The 22,896-nt window shown below is 38.6% G+C and overlaps 1 protein-coding gene across 6 annotated transcripts in view; it reads left to right on the top strand.

Annotated features, from left to right (window-relative positions):
* Positions 1 to 22,896, top strand: part of RYR2 (ryanodine receptor 2) — a 767,906-nt gene that overhangs the window by 254,844 nt on the left and 490,166 nt on the right. For all 6 annotated transcript variants that reach the window (XM_030335594.1, XM_030335595.1, XM_030335590.1 and 3 more), the window contains exon 3: positions 19,284 to 19,388. In XM_030335594.1, coding sequence (XP_030191454.1) covers positions 19,284 to 19,388 — 105 coding nt within the window. The remainder of the gene's footprint in view (positions 1 to 19,283; positions 19,389 to 22,896) is intronic.

Below are 22,896 nucleotides of genomic sequence, written 5' to 3' on the forward strand. Positions count from 1 at the left end.
CTCGAAAATCACTCATAATGTGTATTTTGTTTTTTAGTTTTTTTTTTTTTTATTTTTATTTTTATTTTTTTTTAAAATTTTTTTTTCAACGTTTATTTATTTTTGAGACAGAGAGAGACAGAGCATGAACGGGGGAGGGGCAGAGAGAGAGGGATACACAGAGTCGGAAACAGGCTCCAGGCTCTGAGCCATCAGCCCAGAGCCCGACGCGGGGCTCGAACTCCCGGACCGCGAGATCGTGACCTGGCTGAAGTCGGACGCTTAACCGACTGCGCCACCCAGGCGCCCCTAGTTTTTGTATTTCAGAGAGACAGAGACAGCGTGAGTGGGGGAGGGGGGGAGAAAGAAGGAGAGAGAGAATCCCAAGCAGGTTCAGTGCTGCCAGAGCAGAGCCCCACACAAGGCTCAAACTCACGAAACCGTGAGATCATGACCTGAGCCAAAACCAGAGTCAGCCGCTTAACCAACCGAGCCACCCAGGCGCCCCACTCATAATGCGTATTTGAACCTACTTGATGGATTCATGGGTTGGGTGTTTATTTTATTTAAAACGTATTTCTTTACATATGTTCTTTTGAGGATATGCTACTTATTCAGTAAAACTATGAGGGCCTAGAAGATAATGGTGGGAGCCTAGTCTGCAGACTTTGGCCATAGAGAAAATGTTAGCAATAAATAAAAAATTTTCTTGACTATTTTACTAATGCTGCCCTCATAAATGGAGGAGCAAGTGTGTGGATGAAGACACTAATGACTCACAATTAAACCGAGGCAAGAAACTTAAAATATTTATAAGACTGGACTATGGAGTAGTCAGTTATAATCACCTATAGTAGTGGATAGGATTAAAAGCCATTTTACTAATTTTCTGGTCATCTGTTTACATCTATCAAGACTAAAATGTGGGCCTTCTGAGTTCTAACACATTGTTTCTTCTGTATCCATCATGCCTTAATATGATGATTCATTACAATAAAAATATATAATTTAATGAGTGGAGAGATAATTTTGACTTCTTTGAGATACACGGTTTTGCCCCAACACTTTCATTAACTTGAACCTAAGAAAATAGCAATCCTTTGGGAGCCATGTTGAGTTTAATTTCTCTATAGTTTTTTCCTTATGATAAGATACCATTTGTCTACTGTACTTGAATCCAGCCAGTATTTTCTTTTCTACCTTAAAAGCTTTAAAATAGGGGCGCCTGGGTGGCTCAGTTAAGCGTTTGACTTCGGTTCAGGTCATGATCTCACAGTTAGTGAGTTTGAGCCCCATGTTAGGCTCTGTGCTGACAGCTCAGAGCCCGGAACCTGCTTCAGATTCTGTGTCTCCCTCTTTCTCTGCCCCCTCCCCTGCTCATGTTGTGTCTCACTGTGTCTCCAAAAATAAATAATAAAAAAATTTTTTAAGCTTTAGACTAATAACATTATTATTACTTGTTGCATCACTTGGTATATCGGGAGTTCTGTATTCTTTCACTTAGTGTTTACATCATGAGGAAGCATCCGAAGTTCAGAGGGTTTTGGTGATTTACCCAAGATCCCACAGTAGCTGAGTTAAAGAGCTAGAATTCTAATCCAGTTCTAACTACAACACAATGAATTGTCTTTAGCAGGAACTAAATGGTCAACTCAACAGTGAATGTATCTTGTGTTCTTCAGTGGAAAAGCAATGTGGAATGCTGGTCTAGATTTTCATAGTGTAATGGTGACAAGGTCACATGGAACAGAGGTAGAACTTCCACAGAAATTCTGAAATTGCAGTCATGAATATGTTCAATATGATTTTAGTTTGTGTGTATATTTATTGGTTTATTTACTTATAGAACTTTGTCATCTACCTTATTTATTAAGCTCATTTGTCCTTTGTTCCTGTTTTCCATCTGGGAGCATTCTGTCAAATTTCATGGCTCCTGAAATATCACGTGCTTTAACCCTAGAGTCTGCTTTGTTCCTTCTGATATTTATACACATTCTGAGAACTCCTGATCCCAGTACTATATACAGTGTAATACCACATTATTTATTATATGTAATATATAATATTTGTAAAATAATATATGTATAATGTAATATAAATAGATATATTTGCAAGTTATATTTGTACTATTAATAGTTACGTTGAAGTATGAGCCTTCCGTCAGCTGTACTGTCTGCTCAGTATTATTTGTCCCTTATTGTGGTCTGTAGAATAATAGACTTTTACTACTAGCTCTGGTAGTGGTCTCCACTCTAAAATGTTGCCTCTGGGAGGTACAGGCAATTCAGTGAGTGTGGGAAGATAATATAACATGTTTTTGTATTATTTTTATTCAAAAACAAGTAAGAAAGAAACCAGATTTTATCAACAAACATGGCACAGTTTGAAAGTCTTGCAAGATTAATCCTGAAGATGAACAAGAGTTCCACAGTTAGGATTTGTTTGATTTTAGTGAATCATAACACAGTATCAGTTTAGTAGTTACCTATCTTATACGAGTTCCTAGATGAATTGGCTTAATAAATCTAGGGAAGCAAAAATAAGATAAAAACAGAGAGGGAGGGATGCCTGGGTGACTCAGTCGGCTAAGTGTCCGACTTTGGCTCAGGTCATGATCTCACTGCTTGTGAGTTCGAGCCCTGCATTGGGCTCTGTGCAGACAGCTCAGAGCCTGGAGCCTGCTTCGGATTCTGTGTCTCCCTGTCTTTCTGCCCCTCCCCCGCTCATGCTCTGTCTCTCTCTGTCTCTCTCAAAAATAAACGTTACAAAAATTAAAGAAAAAAACAGGGAGACAAACCATAAGAGACTCCTTAAATACAGGGAAGGTGGGTGGGGCATGGGTGAACTGGGGGATGGGCATTCAGAAGGGCACTTGTTGGGATGAGCACTGGGTATTCTATGTGATGAATCACTAAATTCTATTCCTGAAATCATTAATAAAATAAATAAACGTCAGATGCTTACAGCAGCAACAGGCACAGAGTAGGGGGCAGCTGAGTGTTAGCCATGATGATTATTTACTATAATTACTATTAAATATTCTAGTTCTATCTAAATTAGCTCAAAAAGTGAACAGTTGTCATTTCGATATTCTGTAGAATACAAATTGAAAACTGTCCTTGCAATGTAGGCACAAATAAAAAGATGAAAATAAGAGTTGGTATTTTCACTTCCACAAACTCTTTAGCTTCCACAAACTCTTTGCCAGCTAGCTGTATTATGAGGTAAAACAACAGTGATTAGATCTGATAAGAAAACGGTCAAAAACACTCAAGTCTATCAGAACATTTATTTTAATTACAAATCTTACCCTATGGTTTACTTGTTCCTTGAGCCATATAAACTAGTCAGAGTGTAGAGTCATCAGAGTGAGACTTTTCAGAACTGAACTGTTTATTTAAAGATTTTTTTAATGTTTATTTTTGAGAGAGAGAGAGCGAGAGAGAGCACACGCAAGTGAGAGAGGGGCAGAGAGAAAGGGAGAGAGAGAATCTGAAACAGGCTCCAGGCTCCGAGCTGTCAGCACAGAGCCCGACGCGGGTCTTGAACCCACAGACTGCAAGTTCATGACCTGAGCCAAAGTCAGACAAACTTCAACTGACTGAGCCGCCCAGGAACCCCTCTTTTTCAGCTTTAAAAGCCTTTAAACAAATTACTTTTGAGATTAAACTTCACTTGAAACCAGCCTTTCATAGTATTGTATTACAGATTTTTAATCCATGATTTAAAAAACCATGAACCATATTCAGCTGTAATTTGTTCTGTTCAAGTAAAGTAAGTTATAGAAAATGTTTTAGCTTGATTTGTAATATTTTATAATGTATATTAGTACTGGAGTTCAGATGTATGATGAAAACAGTATTTTAATACGTTCTGTTTTGTAATTTATGTTCAAAATATTTGCTTATGGAGTTTGTGGTAGGCTCCATTGATGCCACAGGTACCTGGGTCCTTATCCCTGTAACCTGTAAAGGCATTATATGGCAAAGGGGATTTTACAGATGTGGCTAAACTGAGCATCTTGACATGAGGAGATTGTCCTGGATTAGTTGGGTAGGTTCTGATTGGAATTAGAAGTATCCTTCTAAGAGGGAGGGTCAGAGAGATTTGACTACGGAATGGGAGAAGAGGTTGTGGTGAATGAAGATTGGTATTGGAAGGATATGCTTTGAAGGTGAAGTCAAGGAATACAGGTGATGTGTAGCCCCCGAAAAAGGCAGGGAACCCTCCCTTCGGTGCCAGGAATACAACGTTGCTCATATGTGTGTGTTTTTTTTTTTTTTTATGTTTAGTTTTGAGAGAGAGAAAGAGCACGGGCAGGGAAAGGGTGCAGGGAGAGAGAGAGGCAGAATCTGAAGCAGGCTCCAGGCTCAGAGCTGTCAGTACAGAGCCTGATGCAGGGCTCGAACTCATGAACTGTGAGATCATGACCTGAGCTGAAGTCAGATGCTTAACTGACTGAGTCACCCAGGCACCCCCACCGTTGCTCGGATCTTGATGTTAGCCTAATGAAACAGATTTCAGGCTTCTGACCTCTGTAGCTGGAAGAGGATAAGTTTGTGTTGCTACTGAATTCGTAGTAATTGGTTAAGCAACATTAGGGAAGTCATACAGGGTATACAGTGAGAGAGGTTTGGAGACCAGTAATCTCTACTCCAGTTTCCAACTTGATGAAATGCTCTTGCTTGAGGTTACAGAAATTAGGTGTTTTACACCATCGTGTTTTAATTCATTTTTCTTCCTTCAATGGCTTCATATTGTTGATTTTTATGAGATCTCGATATTCCACTTTTAACACAATTTTCAGAAGTTCTTTTGAGAGGTGTCTGGGTGGCTCAGTTGGTTGAGCATCCAACTCTTGATTTCAGCTCAGGTCATGATCCTGAGGTAGTGGGATCGAACCCTGCATCTGGCTCTGTGCTGAGTGTGAAGTCTGCTTAAGATTCTCTCCCTCTCTCCTCCTGAACTTTTTAAAAAAGTTTAGTTCTTTTGAAAGATGATAATGAATAATTTAATAGGAAAAACCAAATTTAAAAATCAAATTGAGAAAGCAAAAATGTATTTCATACTTCAGCATGAATTTTCAAAGGCAAAAATATGTTCAAACAGGCATCCTGGAAAAATAAATCTTAGTTTAAGGAGCTGAGTTTTTACACTGTTTTTTGAAATGTGTTCATGGCTAAAGTTATATATGTAAAAAGGAGTGCTAGCTTTGCGGGTGCTCAGATTCCCAATTTGAATTTGAGTATTCTGTGATCATTGAATTGTTAGTCCATTGAGCATGCATCAATTCAGTGTGAGCTGTTTAAGTTGGTTAGTGTTTCAGGCGTATCATAGACTGGAAAGGTTTGAGTAGTTTCACGCTTAAAGATGAGAATGTTTTCTTCAACAGAGATGGAGACTTTCCTCAAGTCCTGATAAATTATGTGCTTACTTTTCACTGGCGATTATGGCCTGGTGCTCTGCAGGAAATGAGATCAGTCTAACGAAGATGTATTTCAGCAGGCACCGAAAACTTAACTAGATCATTCATTCTTTAAGCAATTATGGGTATAAACATAAAGTGTGGTTAATGGGGGTGAAATTAATATAAACTGGGATTAGCTTGTAGAAAATAGATGGATGGTTATTTTAATGGACGTTTTTATCATTAAATCTTTTTACTAGGATTAAATGTGTCATCATTCGTTCAATTTTATTATGTTATTTGCCAAACAAAAGATTTACAAGTGTGTAATTTTATCACCAAAGAATTTACTTCTGTAAAGATCCAACAAATTTTTCAGGTTAGTAACCTACCTATGAATGGAGTAGGTGTGTATGAATCCATCTAATTTCCTGCAATAAAGGGTCCTGAAATAACATAATTAAATTCTGTGCAGAAAATGTTGATTTTTTAAGTGTTCTTCAATCTTAAAAACATTATTTTTAAAATCAGCATGAATTAGAATTTTTAAGGCTTCACAGAAATGTTAGATTTTGCATTGTTTTAACATATTTACCTTGGAAAGATCACATCTACCTTATTTAAAAATCTTTAGTTAAAAATTTAAAAGTAATATAATTTAAAAATATTTCTAGGGCTTATTTACAATTTTTTTTTTCAGTGGTTCATTTGCAATGAGATGGTATATGTATCACAGAATTGTTTTTCCTTAATGGGCCTTGCCCATGGAGCACAGACAGTACTATTCAGACTTTTCAACAAGATATATCGCAAGTAAAGCATAGTGGAGGGTAAGGAAGTCTCTAGGTTACTAAAAAGTGAGAAAAGATGTGTTGCATACAAATATGCATCATACAAGGCAGTTTGAGTCAGAAGGAGATGCTGCACGGATGTACTACTTGAGCTTGGCATTGAAGGATGAGTAGAAATTGGACAAAGGACAAAGATGGGAATAGGAAATAGGTTTATGAGGAGTAGAGAGTTATCCAATGTAGCCCAATCGTAGTAAGCATTAAATATAGGCTGGAAACTTAGGTTGGATCTAGAATATGGACACCAGGCAGGGAGCTTGGATGTAATTTACTAGGCAGTGGGATTTACTCCCTAGTTTTATTGAGGTTGTAATTGACAAATTAAAATTGTATATATTTAAGGTATAAAATATATACGTATAAAAATATATATATACACATATATATCTCACATATATGCACACACACATACACACACACATTGTGAAATAATTACCACAGTCAAGCCGTTTAACATGTCTCTCACCTCTCACAGTTAAAATTGTTTTTTATGTGGTGTGAACCCTTAAGATGAACTCTCAGCAAATTTCAAACAGGCAATACAGTATTGTTAGTAGCAGTTACTGTGCTATACATTAGATCTGCAGAATTATTCATCTTGCAAAACTGAAATGTGGTGCCCCTTGACCAAGAGCTCCCCATTTCCCCCTTTTCCCTAGCCCCCAGCCACAGTCATTCTGCTACATGCTTCTGTGGGTTTGACGATTAGAGATTTTACCCGTAAATGAAATCATGCAGTGTTTGTCTGAATCCAACTGATTTCACGTGACATAATGCCAGGTTCACTGATGTTGTCACAAACCACAGGATTTCCTTCCCTGAAAAAAAATATTTTATCAAAATTATTTTTGATAGAGAGTGAGAGTGCACGAGCAAGTGGGGAAGGGGCAGAGAGAGAGAGAGAGAGAGAGAGAGAGAGAGAGAGAGAATTCCAAGCAGGCTCCAAGCTGTCATTGCAGAGTCCAATGTGGGGCTCAAACCCACAAACCATGAGATCGTGACCTGCGTGGAAACCAAGAGTTGGACACTTAACCGACTGAGCCACCCAGGTGCTTCCCTTTTTTTTAAAGGCTGAATAATATTCCTCTGTTATTCCTCTGTTTGTATTTTATATATTATTAATTTTTTATTCAAGTATAATTTATAATATCCATCCCAATAATAATATTCTATTTTGTGTGTGTGTATGTATATACATCATATTTTCCTTGAAAAATATACAGGGAATGGTTACTTTGATTTTTTGTCATTTTATTTTTTGTTTTATGCCTCCTCTTTTTTGTTGTTGTTTTTGTTCTTTTGTTCCTTAGTCATTTCCTTCTTTTGTGTAAAATGGTTAGTATGCCATTTTGAAACCTCTTTTACTTATTTTTTGCTATGTATTTGTTTTTTAATTTTTTTTAACGTTTATTTATTTTTGAGACAGAGAGAGACAGAGCATGAACGGGGGAGGGTCAGAGAGAGAGGGAGACACAGAATCTGAAACAGGCTCCAGGCTCTGAGCGGTCAGCACAGAGCCCGACGTGGGGTTCGAACTCACAGACCACGAGATCATGACCTGAGCCGAAGTCGGATGCTCAACCGACTGAGCCACCCAGGCGCCCCTGCTGTGTATTTTTTGAGTCATGTTCTTAGTAGTTACTCTAGGAATTGAAATATGCATTATTTTAATTTATTGTAACTCATCAATGTAACTTCACAACATACTTAAAGTTAATACTAATTTAATTCCAATAAAATAAAGAAACTTTGTTTCACATAGCTCCATTCTTTTTGTACTATTTTAAAATCATATATGAGTGTTGTAAATCCAATTATACAGTTTTATAACTGTTTCTTTATATAAGCTTATGTCTTTTTCCACCTTTATTGAGGTATAATTGACATAACACTGTTGTGTAAATTTAAGGTGTACAGGATGTTGATTTGATACACTTGTATATTGCCAAAAGATTGCCACCGTAGCATTACCTAACACCTGCACCACATCACATAATTACCCCTACGTTTTTGCGGTGAGAACATTTAAGATCGTCTCTCTTAGCAACTTCCAAGTATATAATGCAGCATTATTAACTATAATTACTGTGCTGTAGATTCGAGCCTCAGAATTTATTCATCTTAAACTGGAAGTTTGTACTCATTGATCAGTGTATTATCTTTTCCCCACCTCCTTGTCCCTGGTAAGCACCATTCTGGTCTCTGAGTTTGGCTTTTTTAGATTCGACATATAAGTGAGACGCCGTATTTGTCTTTGTTTGACTTAGCCTACTTAGCATAAGGCCTCAGGTTCAATCCGTGTTGTTGCAAATGGCAGGATTTCCTTCTTTCTTACGGCTGAATAATGCTGCAGTGTGTATGCCCCACATCTTCTTTATCCATCCATTCATCGATAAACACTTAGATTGTCCCCATATCTTAAATATCTTGATAAATGCTACAATGAATATGGGAGTGCAGATCCTGTTTTCATTTCTGTTGCGTATACACCCAGAAGTGGAATTGCTGGATTGCAGGGGATTTCTATTTTTAATTTTTTGAGAAATCTCCATACTCTTTTTTCATAGTGGCTGCACCAATTTATGTTTCCATCACATGTAAACGTATTCCCTTTTCTCCACAATGTTGCCAATATTTGTTATTTCCTGTCTTCTTCATAATAACCATTCTATCAGGTGTGAGGTGATATCTCATTATGGTTTTTATTTGCATTTTCCTGACAGTGATGTAGAACACCTCTTTATGTACCTTTTGGCCATTTGAATGTGTTCTTTGGAAAAGTATTCAAGTCCTCTTACCCATTTTTCTTAAAATTTTTTTTTCAATGTTTATATTTATTTTTGAGACAGAGACAGAGCATGAACGGGGGAGGGGCAGAGAGAGAGAGGGGGACACAGAATCCGAAGCAGGCTCCAGGCCCTGAGCCGTCAGCCCAGAGCCCGACGCAGGGCTTGAACTTGTCACCCGCAAGATCGTGACCTGAGCCGAAGTCGGCGCTTAACCGACTGAGCCACCCAGGTGCCCCTCGTCCATTTTTAAATTGGATTGTTTGTTTGCTGTTGAGTTGTATGTGTTCTTCATACATTTTGGGTATAAATCCCTTATCAGATAAATGTTTTGTCTTTTCATGTTGTTGATGGTTTCCTTTGATGTGTAGAAGCATTTTAGTTTGATGTAGCCCCATTTGTTTTTACTTTTGTTGCCTTTGCTTCTGGTGTCAAATCCAAAATCTCATCACCAAGACTGATGTCAGGTTTTCTTCTAGGAGTATTCTGGTCTCAGGTCTTGCCTTCATGGATTTAATACATTTTGAGTTAGTTTTTGTGTGTGGTGCAAGAGGGTGGTCCAGTTACATTCTTTTACATGTGGCCATCTGATTTTCCCTATATAGCTTATTGTTTACCCATTGTATATTCTTGGCTCCGTTGCTGTAAATTAATTGACTATATATGCATAGGCTTATTTCTGGGTCTCTGTTCCATTCTATTGACCTACGTGCCTTTTTTTTTTTTTTTTTAATGCCAGTCCTATCCTGCTTTGATTAGTACCTTTGTCATCTAGTTTGAAACCAGGAAGCACGATGCCTCCAGCTTCGTTATTCTTTCTCCAGATTGCTTTGGCTTTTTGGGGTCTTTTGTGGTTCCATACAAATTTTACGATTGTTTGCTCTCTTTCTGTGAAAAATGCCATTGGAATTGTGCGCCCAACGTGGGATTGGATCCCACAACCCGTGAGATCATGATCTGAGTGGAAACCAAGAATCAGATGCCCCAGAAGAACACATTCTGATTTCCCCATTTCAAGGTTGTGTTACTTTTCTGCGTTTGGCTTTTCTTTTTTTAGGAACTTGCCTGGACTGAATCTGGGTAATATGTCTCCTCCGTGGTGTTTTAACACTGATGTCGGTGCTCAAATTTTTCTTTTCATCCTTATTTTTATTTCAGCCTGGATTCCTGTAGGTTGCCCTGTTCGTGTGTAGCATTGAGTTAGGGCAATGGCTGCACATGCATACTTTGAACAGTAAGGTTTCTGTCCTCAGCACGTGGACTTGTGTGTGGGTGGAGAAGTGCGTGCGAAGTTCAGGCCATTTGAACCCTGCTTCAGATTTACTTTCTGCTGGGTCCTTTGTGTGTCTTTGTGCGCGCACTACTCAGGGTTAGCCAGGAGTCTCTGAAGAGCTTGGGACTATTTTGCATGCTGGCAACTTCACTCAGGAATGTATGGAGTCAGACTAGAAGGGCTGTTGGGTCTTCCTGGAAAGGGTCACTTTCACAGACAACGTAGGGTACGTGACATCTGCTCCAAATCAGATGAGCTCCCTTCTGTGATGTGGCACAGCTTCTCGTCCTTACAGAGGACAGATGCTTGGGCCACACATTGTTTTTGTTTTAGTTATCAGTGTATACTTGCTATCGTGACAATGCCACATGCTTTCTACATATGTGATGAACATATATGTATTTTGCTAATCCTTAAGAATATCTCTTTGGTGCAGAGTGAAACTTTGCTCCAAAATAATTTATGGTGACTTTCTTCTTGGGCTTGTGTATTCATCCATTTACTTACGTATTTACTCCAGCTGTAAACTCTGAATTTAGTGGGGACCCTAGAGTTTTTTAATGGATTTCTCAAATTGGAGCCCAACTTCCTGGAACATCATCGTGTATTTATAGGACTAGAAATTATATGCTTTAAATTCGAATAAAATAGTGGGCCATTACCTAGAGTCTGGAGAGTTAGGCTTTGATAAAGATTGTGACTGATAGATGTTTGACTTAGCAGTGTTTAGAAGTAGGGGGCTATATCCAGTGAACCCTTAACAGCATGTATGGTTTTTAAGATACCTTCATATTGAGTCTTAATTCATAGCAGAAATCTCTCTTTTGGTTTCTTTTTGAGTGTTTTGCTTTCAAAATATCATGTACTTGTGTTCTGCCCAACTATGGCTCCCACTCAAGAGGTGAGAGCAGATTCGACCTGAGATCATATTCCTGGGTGTTATTAGAATGGGAGAGGTAATGTGTGATGGAATGTCAAACTAGTGTACCTCTCTATTTGCACTGACGCCTTTGAGTATCTGAATGTTAAAGTAATCGTACAAATAAGATAGATTGGCGTATCTACTTAATATTGTGTTTAAAGGACATTGTATAAAAAGATATGTCCCAGTGGGTGAAATGAACACCCAAGCAAATCATCTGAAATCCTATGAAGTCACTCGGGATTTTCGTGATAAACTGCTGAATTGGTAGAGCTATGGCTCTTTGTAGTGGTGATTTACACTAATTACCAGTCATTTAAACCTCCTAAAAGAGCCTTCTCCACCTGGACCCATGTTGTCAAGAACGCCAAGTGGAATGGCTTGAGTTTTTCTGAAGAGATTCAAAGCCTTTAGACCCCGGGGAAACCCAGACATAATCAGTTTTATCTGTTACGATCGCATTTAGCCTTGTCTATTACAAAGCTGAAAATTAGTTTACATAGGATAAATGTTTCTTTCTCTAAGGCAATTGCATGTTAATCTTTGGTGCAAAGTGGGATGAAGGGAAAAAGAATATGACAAGAAAAACTACCCAGACCTGTGAACTCTCATAGAAAGGTGTGAAAATCTTGTAATAACCACATTGGCAGGCTGGGGATATAGCGAAGTGTTATGATTGGAGTTTTGAAGACATATAAAGAGGAAAAAGTGAACCAGGATTTTTCTTATATCCTGCTTGATAATACCTTTTACAGTACTTCATGTAAGTCAATGGGATACAACACCATAATTTTATTGGAATGGTGGAATATGTAAACATTTTAAAGAATATTATTCCCCATCTGGTAGGTGAAATTTTGTCTGTTTCCTGTTTCTACTTGGCAGCTTAAAAAAAAAAAAAACAACTTTATTTTTTGGAGAAGATACATTTTGGTACCTCCATAGTTCATGGAGAAGTTGACCCTCCGTGGTTACAGTCCCTTGCCAAAGGCCACTCAGCAGATGGGTAGCTGAGCAAAAACAAATCTGTCTCAACTTCAGACCATCTGCTCCACTCTAAAATATACTGTCTTCACATTTCTTGATAGAACATTGGTTCTTCTCTTAATTTACATCTCTGCGATTCTGAGCTTTCTATCTGATTTAGGTTTTTCTTAAATTAGGCAGATAAAAATGATATTTTATTGGCACTTTTCGGTTTATAATGCACTGATCTTCTTATTTGAACCTCAGAACAATTCTCTGAAATATGAAAAGCATTTTGCCACTTACACAGATGGGAGAGCTCAGACTGATTTACCTACAGTCCCTTGGCTAGCTAAGCCCTGGGTCTGAGCGCCACGTCCTCTGATACACTGTCTTGCTCTTTTTCTTATGCTGTCAAACTGCCATGAGCTAACATCTCATTGATTTTCAAAATACATTTTGTGATATCTGAGTTACCCCACAGGTTATGTGGAGCACACTTGGAAGTCACTGCATAAAGGTGAAGCAACCTGTCTTTGTGTCAGGAGCACTGAAACAGAAGCAAAAGTAGAGATCTGTCATTTGGGCTATGACTACCTACATCCCTGTAGGCAGAAACACTTGGAATCAGAGGTTGAGGTCAACTCATTGAACAGTGAACACTGTGTGTTGTAAGCTACCACATCAGGCTGGTCAAGCGGTGGCTGGGAGGGTGAGGGTCCAAGTTGAGTAACCGTGTTACATGGCAGAGAACTTGAACCAGTCTTCAGTAGGAATATGATACATGTAGATTCTCTAGCAGTCTTGGAGGAGCCTATATGGATAGGCTCATAGACAATGATCTCTAAGACATATTAGTAATTTAAAATACATAATTTGGACAAAGGGAGCCCGTTAATGGGAAAAGCCATTCTGTACGCTTCTATGTGAGCATATGTGTAAGTGCACAACAAAAGACCTGGAAAGGGGCACAGCCAAAAGGTCATCAAGCTCCATGTGATGACACCTGGGAGGAAGGATAAGGGAGAATGAGTATAATTAAATTTGGGAAGAGAGAGCTTTCAGTTTTTTAGTATTGTTTGAATTTTCAATAAGGAAAATGTTTTCATATGTAATTCTATTTATGTGTGATTCAAAAACATGAAATAGTTTTCATAGGTGGAGACCTGGAAATGGATATTTTAGGCTAAAGGAGGAAAAGCATGAGCAGGGGTATGAGGATGCTAAAATGGAGTGATTAAGGGGCTCCTGGGTGGCTCAGTCATTTAAAGCGTTCGACCTTGGCTCAGGTCACGATCTCACGGCTCGTGAGTTCCACGCCTGCATCAGGCTCTGTGCTGACAGTTCAGAGCCTGGAGCCTGCTTCAGATTCTGTGTCTCCCTCTCTCTGCCGCTCCCCTGCTCACACTCTGTCTCTTTCAAAAATAAATAATAAAACCTTAATTTTTTTTTTTTTTTAAATGGAGTGGTTAGTTGCTATGCAGTTTTTATACAGCGATAAGAGATGAGCTGTGACTTACGTAGTCCCAAATAACCGGTTGCAGTTCAGTTAAGGTAATGGTATGTTTCAATAGGTTTTTTAAGTGGGTTAGGCAGATATATCTGTGGAAGCCAAATGGTTTGATGGGTACCTCAGTTGGAAACCTAATTGATTTCACACAGACTCTCCAGTGCCAACAAAGCCAGATGCCGTATGTGGTTATTCTGGAGAATTTTCTTCCCTTAAGGCCAGGTAGCTGTTAGGCAGAGGAGAACAGCGACCAATTTGTATTTTAAAAAGAAGAAAACATACCCAACCATGCTGCTAGCTTAAGGTTTGTTATTCTTGTGAACGTACACATATCCTCATCGAATTGGGGTTGTCTCTACGTGAAGAGTATTGCTAACCTTTCGCCTGCCCGCTTGGGGTACTGTTCTGGGCAGCACAGGTAGACATTTAGACAGAAGCACTTTCTCTGAGTTGATTTCACATGGAAAAGAAATGTGTGTGTGATGTGTAAGAGGTAGACAGACATACATGCTGTGCTGTCCTTCTTAGTGTTACATTCTGACGTGGTCTCTTTCGAAGTCCTTATAATGGAAAGCATACAACATAAGGGTGGCTTCCACGATTTAGGAGCACACTCATTGTAAGGACAGCAAAGTCCCTTGTTTTAAAATATTTACTTACTTTGGGGAGAACGCAAGTCGGGGAGGGGCAGAGGTGGGGGCAGGGGATCCAAAGTGGGCTCTGTGCTGACAGCAGCGAGCCCGACGCGGGGCTCCAGCTCAGGAACCACGAGATCATGACCAGAGCTGAAGTTGGATGCTCAACCGACTGAGCCACCCAGGTCCCCTGTGAAGTTTTCTCGTATTGCAGTTTGAAAACTCAAATTTCTTGGTAACAGGACTTTAAAAAATAAGAGATGGAGGACAAGATGATAGCTTGCAGATGTCTGTGGGATGAAACTCTCACGCCTGAGGTTTCTAGAACGTAATACTTTATTTCTTGTGCCTGCTGTTAGGAGTCACTTTGATTTCCGGCCATTTAGTTGGTTTGTAACTAAAGAACAAGACCCTTTATTTTTCACTGACTTAACTTTATTTTTGGGAAGTGGGAACAAAGGCTTAACATAAATACTATGTTATGGTTTAGCTATAAAACATTCAAGGTTATTTGAAGAAACATTCATCTACATTAAGGAATACTTTTGGTGGTTCACTTAAATTTTCTTTTTACATTTATTTATTTTTGAGGGACACAGAGAGATAGAGCACAAGTGGGGGAGGGGCAGAGAGAGAAGGGAAGACAGAAACAGAGGCAGGCTCCAGGCTCTGAGCTGTCAGCACAGAGCCCGACGCGGGGCTCAAACTCACAAACCGCGAGATCATGACCTGAGCTGAAGTCGGATGCTTAACTGACCGAGCCACCCAGGCGCCCCTTGGTGGTTCACAAGTTTGGGCACCTGGGTGGCTCGGTCAGTTAAGCAGCCAGCTTCGCTCAGGTCATGATCTCACGGCTTGTGGGTTCGAGCCCCGCACCAGCCTCTGCGATGACAATGCAGAGCCTGCGTGGGATTCTCTCTCTCCCTCCCTCTCTGCCTCTCTTCCGCTCACACTCTCTTTCTCTGTCTCAAAATAAAATAAACTTTAAAAAATAAAAATAAAAGATAACAAGTTATAGTAATGATTCTGTTGCGTAAAATAACCAGATGATTTTTCCTCAGAACGAAACAAACATGATACTACAGAGCTTTGATTTGTACCATTTCACATTTTTGTGAAAGGGGTAAACAATATTTTCTTCTCAGCTTTTCTATTACATCTATGTGTATTTTGAGGAGGAGAGGGGCAAAGAGAGTGAGAGAGGGAGAAGAGAAAGATGGGTCGGAAGAAAGTGGGTTGAGTCTGAGAGAGAACTACTTTTGTGGATTGTCTGTTCCTTTACTCCTGCTAACTCCTACTGTCTAGAAAAACATGTGTAACAGGCATGTCATGCTGTGGCAAGATGAAGTTAGTGTGGCAAGATTAACACGTTCCAAATTCATGTTTTTTCCAAGGGTCTTTAAAATAAATGCAAGCTGTTGTAGTGATCCATACTTTTAACATTTTGATCAAATGAAGCATGAAACAATTTAATAAATACATCCAGTGTATAAACTTTTGAATGTTACCAGAAACTACCTTTTCTTGAAAATACTAGAACATTTTGGATATTATGAACAGGTGCATAATTAATGATTTTTTAAGTGTATTTATTTTGAGAGAGAGGGCATGAGTGGGGCAGGGAGGGAGGGAGAGAGAGAGAGAGAGATAGGGAGGGAGAGAGAGAGAATCCCAAGTAGGGATTCTCTGACTGTACAGAACCTGATGCAGGGCTTGAACTCACACTGTGAGATCATGACATGAGATGAAGTCAGACACTTAGCCGATGGAGCCACCCAGGCACCCCTGATTTGTGATTTCAAACACTGTTTCTCCAAAGCAGACTCCATCCAAGAGTCAGCTTTAAGACATGAGTGGTACTCCTGAGTGCCACAGAGAGGAAGGACAGTATAAAAAACTAATGACCATGGCTCCCTTATTTTGAGCTCTTGTTCTGTTCTTGACATTGTGATAAGCCTTTTTACTTACTTCTGTTTCACAGGAACTCCATGGGAATGGTGTAGTTGTTATAATTCCTAAACTATTTTCCAGGGAAGGAAACCAAAGATTAGAAAAGTTAGCAGCTAGTAAGTAGTGAGGCCAGGATCATTGCTTAGGTGACTGTGTATAGAATCCAAGCTCTTAACTGTTTTAATATAGTCATTCTAAAGCAACTAATGGATGTGGGTCTGAAATCAGTCCAATGGTACATTGGGAACAGTTCTTGTAGATTCCTGAGAGCTATGTGTTACATATTTAGGAATTTTATGAGCTGATTTATAAACTTTGACTTCGAGATCAGCAATTATTAAAGTATTTGTGTCACAGAAATGGGCAAATGCTACCCATCAAGGCATTTTTTCCCCCTGAGAAATTGGTTTACTAGCACACCATTTAATAACATGGTAGTCTACCCGCCCTGTTGGTATAGCTTCCAAACTCTCACAGTTAAATGGATAAGAATGGAATAATTCTTTGAGTAACAGATTTTTTCCCCATTGGCCTTTGTCTTGGTCTGATAAATTGCAGTTAATATAGTTAGACCCGAGAAAGTTAAATTTAAAAGAATTTTTCCTAATGTCATAGTAAAAGAGAAGTTCTTGCCTAGGCTCTAGTCTTTCATCTGGGGGTTTTGGAAAGGGAGCCCTTGTCCAGCTGACTGCAGACTGTGAAAGCAGTAGCTATGCCCAGATCTGGGTGTTTGCTTTGATGACTACTTGAGGTAGTCTGAGAAGGAATGGAAGGAAATTTGGGGGCATCAGAAGCCCTGAATAGGAGAATAGAGGAATCCAACTAAGGGAATTTCATTGAAAAAATAAAGAACAGTTGGGATGAGCACTGGGTGTTGTATGGAAACCAATTCGACAATAAATTTCATATTAAACAAAGAAAAAATAAAGAACGGGTATGTCGGTGACTCAGTCAGTTAAGCATCTGACTCTTGATTTCGGCTCAGGCCATGATCTCACAGTTCATGGGATTGAGCCCCATGTCAGGCTCTAGGCAAACAGTGTGGAGCCTGCTTGGGATTCTCTTTCTCTCCCTCTCTCTCTACCCCTCCCCTACTGTGTCTTTCTTTCTCTCTCTCAAAAATGAATAAATAATCTTAAAAGAAGATGAGTAACAGGGAGGCCTGGGTGGCTCAGTTGGTTTAGTGTCCAACTTTGGCTCAGGTCATGATCTCACGGTTCATGAGTTTGAGCCCCTCATTGGGCTCTCTGCTGTGAGTGCAGACCCTACTTTGGATCCTCTGTTTCTCTTTCTCTCTCTCTGCCTCTCTCTCTCTCTCTCTCAAAAATAGATTAACATTAAAAAAAAAAGATTTAGGGAGGAAGGAAGGAAAGATAGATAGATACATACATACATTTATACATACATGGGTGCCAGGAAGGTTTGTGGGGTATGAGCAACCTTAGTGACCAAGATTGTATGTTCATTTCATCTACAAAAGAATTTTAATTCTGGAACCCTGGTTCTCCATTTTCCTTGAAACCATCAAGTATCATTCTCTGATGATAAGAATCATTTTAATGGTAGTGATTCAATTTAATAAACATTTGGACACGAAAAATTGTAATTTCGATTCATTACATCAAGTTAGAATTGTCTTCCTGATGTTCGTTTTGTGAAGAAGACATTGTGTCACCTGCCTGTACTGTTTAATGTATTCATGATGGTCTTCTGTTAGGAAAATCCTCCTTTGAGCCTCTTCCCAGATCCGGTTGGATTGCCCGCTGGATCCTGCTTATCTAAAGCAAAAAGCATTCGTGAACGATAATATACTTGCTCCTGATTGGGATAGTTGTCTCTAACTCACCAGTCAGTTCTTACCCTGTTTTCTTCACCACCTTGATCGTTAACCTTTTGGGACTTTCACAATTTATGGAGTTATTGATTGGAGTGGAAGTTTTTTTTTTTTTTTTTTTTAATTTTTTTTTCAATGTTTATTTATTTTTGGGACAGAGAGAGACAGAGCATGAATGGGGGAGGGGCAGAGAGAGAGGGAGACACAGAATGGAGTGGAAGTTTTAAAGGAAGGAAAGAGAAAGGGAAAATACACACTCCCCACCCCACTCCAAGACAGAGCAGAAGTCAAATTGCCACGTCTCTAGCTAGAGGCCAAATATATATCCAACTTGAGTAAAACAAAGTAACTGTCTTTTTTCTGGATGAAGAGAAGCCTGTGTAAATGGCTATTTTGTACCGATTCAGTTTTATATTTATTAACTTGGATAGTTTGAAGCAAGTATTATTCTGTGGTTTGTGTTTTTTATCAGCTGACTGCTCGGTACGTTAGAAGAATGCTTGGAAGTCCAAGAAATCAGGATTTTTAATACTGCCTTGAAAAACTTAGTAATTGGGGCGCCTGGGTGGCGCAGTCGGTTAAGCGTCCGACTTCAGCTCAGGTCACGATCTCGCGGTCCGTGAGTTCGAGCCCCGCGTCAGGCTCTGGGCTGATGGCTCAGAGCCTGGAGCCTGTTTCCGATTCTGTGTCTCCCTCTCTCTCTGCCCCTCCCCCGTTCATGCTCTGCCTCTCTCTGTCCCAAAGATAAATAAACGTTGAAAAAAAAAATTAAAAAAAAAAAAAAAAAGAAAAACTTAGTAATTGTGACTTTGGAAAAGTAACCTAACTTCTCTGTTTTTTTATCCACATAACAATAGTAATCATCCTCACCATGGATGACCACACAGGTTTCTGATAAAGCTCTGAGTGCAGTGCCTAAGTGAGTAGGCACTCGGTACACCGTGGCTGTTGTTATCCATAAATTAAAATGTGGATTAAGTGTGAGCAGATTAGATAATGTATTTCAGTGATTGAGGAGCTGATAATAGAGAATTTATAAGTAATCTTTTTTTTTTTTATGAAAGAAACTGAAGTTTAATAAAGTAAGTTGGGTCCGACTGCTTGATGATGATGACGACGACAATGACAATGAAGATGATGACAATGGCTTCTCTCCCTCTTTCCACACAGAATGTTCCCCCGGACCTCTCCATCTGCACTTTTGTGCTGGAACAGTCTCTCTCTGTCCGGGCCCTACAGGAGATGCTGGCTAACACAGTGGAGAAATCAGAAGGGGCAAGTACTTAATTTATGTATACTTACGGTATTTTAATGAATGGTTTCTTTCATAGGTGTTGGATATCTTCTTTTTGCTAAAATAAGCCAATGTGTTTTACTTGTGATTTCCTTAAGTTTGACTTCCTGCTTTATCCAGCAGTCCTGTGATGTCTTAAAGAACTTAAAAAAAAAAATCCAACCTCAAGATGATGTGTGTCATTGAACCTCATGCTTATGTCTGTGGTTTTAAAACAGAATCTTTCTTTTAGCATTCGTGTGTTTTCGTACATTTTCAGAGCTGTTATTGTTACCATTTTAATTAGTTGCTTTATGCATGGCTATTTGTCATTAATCTTCATGTCATTTTCAAATGCCCCTAACCATGTTGACTATGTTCCAAGCTTCTTTATGGCAAGTAAAATTTCATGGCACTCTTCTATACTTTAAGAAATAAAATTAGGGTGATAGGGCTTTAGTCAGTCGGAGTTTTGCAAGCAGCTAATAATTTTCTTCTGAATATTGGAATTCTTATTCTGTCCCCTAATGAAGACATTTTTCTTTGTAGCATATTTGGCAATTTAAATTTTTTTTCCATGCTATAACTTGCTACGACTGATTACTGCACTGCTTTCAATTCTTAACCAATTCATTAAAGTTTAAAATTAAGCCAGAGGATGGATGGCCAAATTTTGGTTTCTTGTGGTTTTTTTTGTTTGTTCATTTATTTATTTATGGTGCTATAATTACTGCAGTGTATAGTTTAAGAAAGTACACCATTTCCAGGACTGAAACTGAAAATTTTCTCTTGCCGTTACTGTTCTATGTGTTACTGCTATTGTTTTTAATCATTGTTCCAGTTTAGAGGAGTAAGAGCGTTGAAAAATAACACCTAGTTCTACAGAAAATGAGTTATGATGTGATGCATTTTCATTAGCCTTGTGATTTTTAAAAATTTAGTATTACACAAAATTTAATTGGTTTGTGCATCAATTCTAAATTTGTTTTAAATGTTAATAGTATACCAGTAACTATGGAGGAGAAACTTTAGTGATTTGTATTTGATGGTAGAAAAAAACTTACTTTACAAAAGGTCCAAGTATATTATGTGTGTTTTAACTTTTTTGAGTTCATTTTTGGTTACAAAAGTTTGAAATTACTGTATTAAACTATATAAAGTTTTTTTTTTTTAAATTCTGCTCTTTATTTCAAAGGTTTTAAAATAGGCTTACAGAGGAGTAAACCATTTCTCAGTTCAGCTAGGTTTGTTTCTACCTGGAATAACCTCTTCTGATTTTTAAACAGCACTGAAGCATGTCAGCTTTGAAATTCAAGTCTATTTTTAAAAGGAAAAATCATTTTCTTTTGCCTCAGCATCTAGGAAAGTATATTTTTATATTTTTACTTATATATTATATATGTAGTGTCTTATCTTTTTACTTATATTTGTAGATACCAGCTTATATATATTGTATATAATTAATTATATGTATAATTCATATAATATAGTATAGTATATTTTTACTTCTCTTTGTAGATACCAGCTTATGATGAAAGGGTCATAAATTTAAATTTTATGTTGCTAGGGGCGCCTGGGTGGCGCAGTCGGTTAAGCGTCCGACTTCAGCCAGTTCACGATCTCGCGGTCCGTGAGTTCGAGCCCCGCGTCGGGCTCTGGGCTGATGGCTCAGAGCCTGGAGCCTGTTTCCGATTCTGTGTCTCCCTCTCTCTCTGCCCCTCCCCCGTTCATGCTCTGTCTCTCTCTGTCCCAAAAATAAATAAACGTTGAAAAAAAAAATTAAAAAAAAAAATTTTATGTTGCTAAACTCACTTTTCTAAATTTAACATATTTGAAACGATGTCTTATCCCTCCCAAATCATGGGGTTAGCCTAGGTTAGCTCTAAATTTTCTGCGTGTATAGGAAGTACTGGAACTACCATTTTAGAAGTTATGTTTTTAAGGTATTTATTAGAATTTCTGTACCCCCACCTAATAATTTTATTTAGCTGTATTTTATTTTGAATTGTTCCCCCTCTGCAGGTTTCTCTCTGTTTCTAAGGTAGCAATTTATGTGATTTGTGAAACACCATGTTTTAAAGATCAGCATAGGGGCGCCTGGGTGGCTCAGTCGGTTAAGCGTCCGACTTCGGCTCAAGTCATGATCTCGTGGTCCGTGAGTTCGAGCCCCGCATCGGGCTCTGTGCTGACGGCTCAGAGCCTGGAGCCTGTTTCAGATTCTGTGTCTCCCTCTCTCTCTGACCCTCCCCGTTCATGCTCTGTCTCTCTCTGTCTCAAAAATAAATAAACGTTAAAAAAAATTAAAAAAAAAAATCAGCATAGCTGCCATAAGGCGTTAATTCAAAAGTATAAATTGAGAAAAATTTGCTATAGGAAAGGGACCCATTTCATTGACCTGAGTGTCAATTTTAGATGAGCAGCTTTTAGGAGGAAACCACTGTCCTCCCCTCAAGGGGATCCTATATTTTGTAGGAAGAAAGACTCTTCTAGACCACAGAGAAGTTTTGATGATACCCTGAAGTGATACTCAGAATATTTAACAACTAATTTGGCACAGGTATCATTTTATCAGAGTGGACCCCAGCTATAATGCTAGAGGCTAAGTCCTGGAGAGACTTGGGGGCGGTCCCAGTGATTTGGGGGTATTCTGAGGTAGTCCTGGAATTTTCAGAGTTAGGGAACACTCAGGATTTGGTACCATGACTATTTACCAAGAAGAGTAGAAATTCTCCATGTTATCAACCATCTTAATGATGATAATACAAGCTAAATGTCATGTCTGATTGATCACATTTGATAGGTGGATGTTTCTGGCACTTGTAGGAATCAAGTCTTTTGGATTCCAAGGGTACCCATAGCCTCATAACTAACTAGTTCTACTTCGAATTCATTATAGGAATCTATGGCAAATCATTTTGTCAAGCAAATTATCATCTCCAACTTCATAAACTGTGCAGATTTGCTTAAGGAAAGATCCACTGTTACCAGGAGGAAGTATGTCAACAGAGTAATGCTGATTTTTCTCATAATCAACAGAGCCTTGTTCTTCTTCTAAAAAATAATTCTTTCTCAATTCCTTATGTGATTCAGTAAATTGCATAATACCATTTAATGTCCAAAATGCTGTCATACGCACATAGCAATCTGAACACACTTGAAGATAAGGAAAAAAATTTCCATCTAAAGCCATCCTTTTTCATTTTTGCTCATGTTCTTGAATCTCTCTGAATAAATGCATGGTTTTCATAAAGCTTCAGGAAACTAGCAAGAAATTCCCAACATCATTTGTGCCAAAACAAATTATGAAAATTACTGATAGCAAAAGGGTATGTGTAAGATGAAACAGGGCAAAAATATTACCTAACTTGTGAAGGTTTGATTCCACAGAGTTGCTTATTGTGACTATTCGTAAAAGAAGTAACATTTTTGTGGCACAAGAGCATTGTGAGGGATTTTATCTAAAGGGATTTTCTGAAGTATCTGTTTAATAAAAAAATGTGTAATAAGACA

Source organism: Lynx canadensis, chromosome D2 (assembly GCF_007474595.2).
Source record: "Lynx canadensis isolate LIC74 chromosome D2, mLynCan4.pri.v2, whole genome shotgun sequence".
In the NCBI taxonomy this organism is placed as follows: domain Eukaryota; kingdom Metazoa; phylum Chordata; class Mammalia; order Carnivora; family Felidae; genus Lynx; species Lynx canadensis.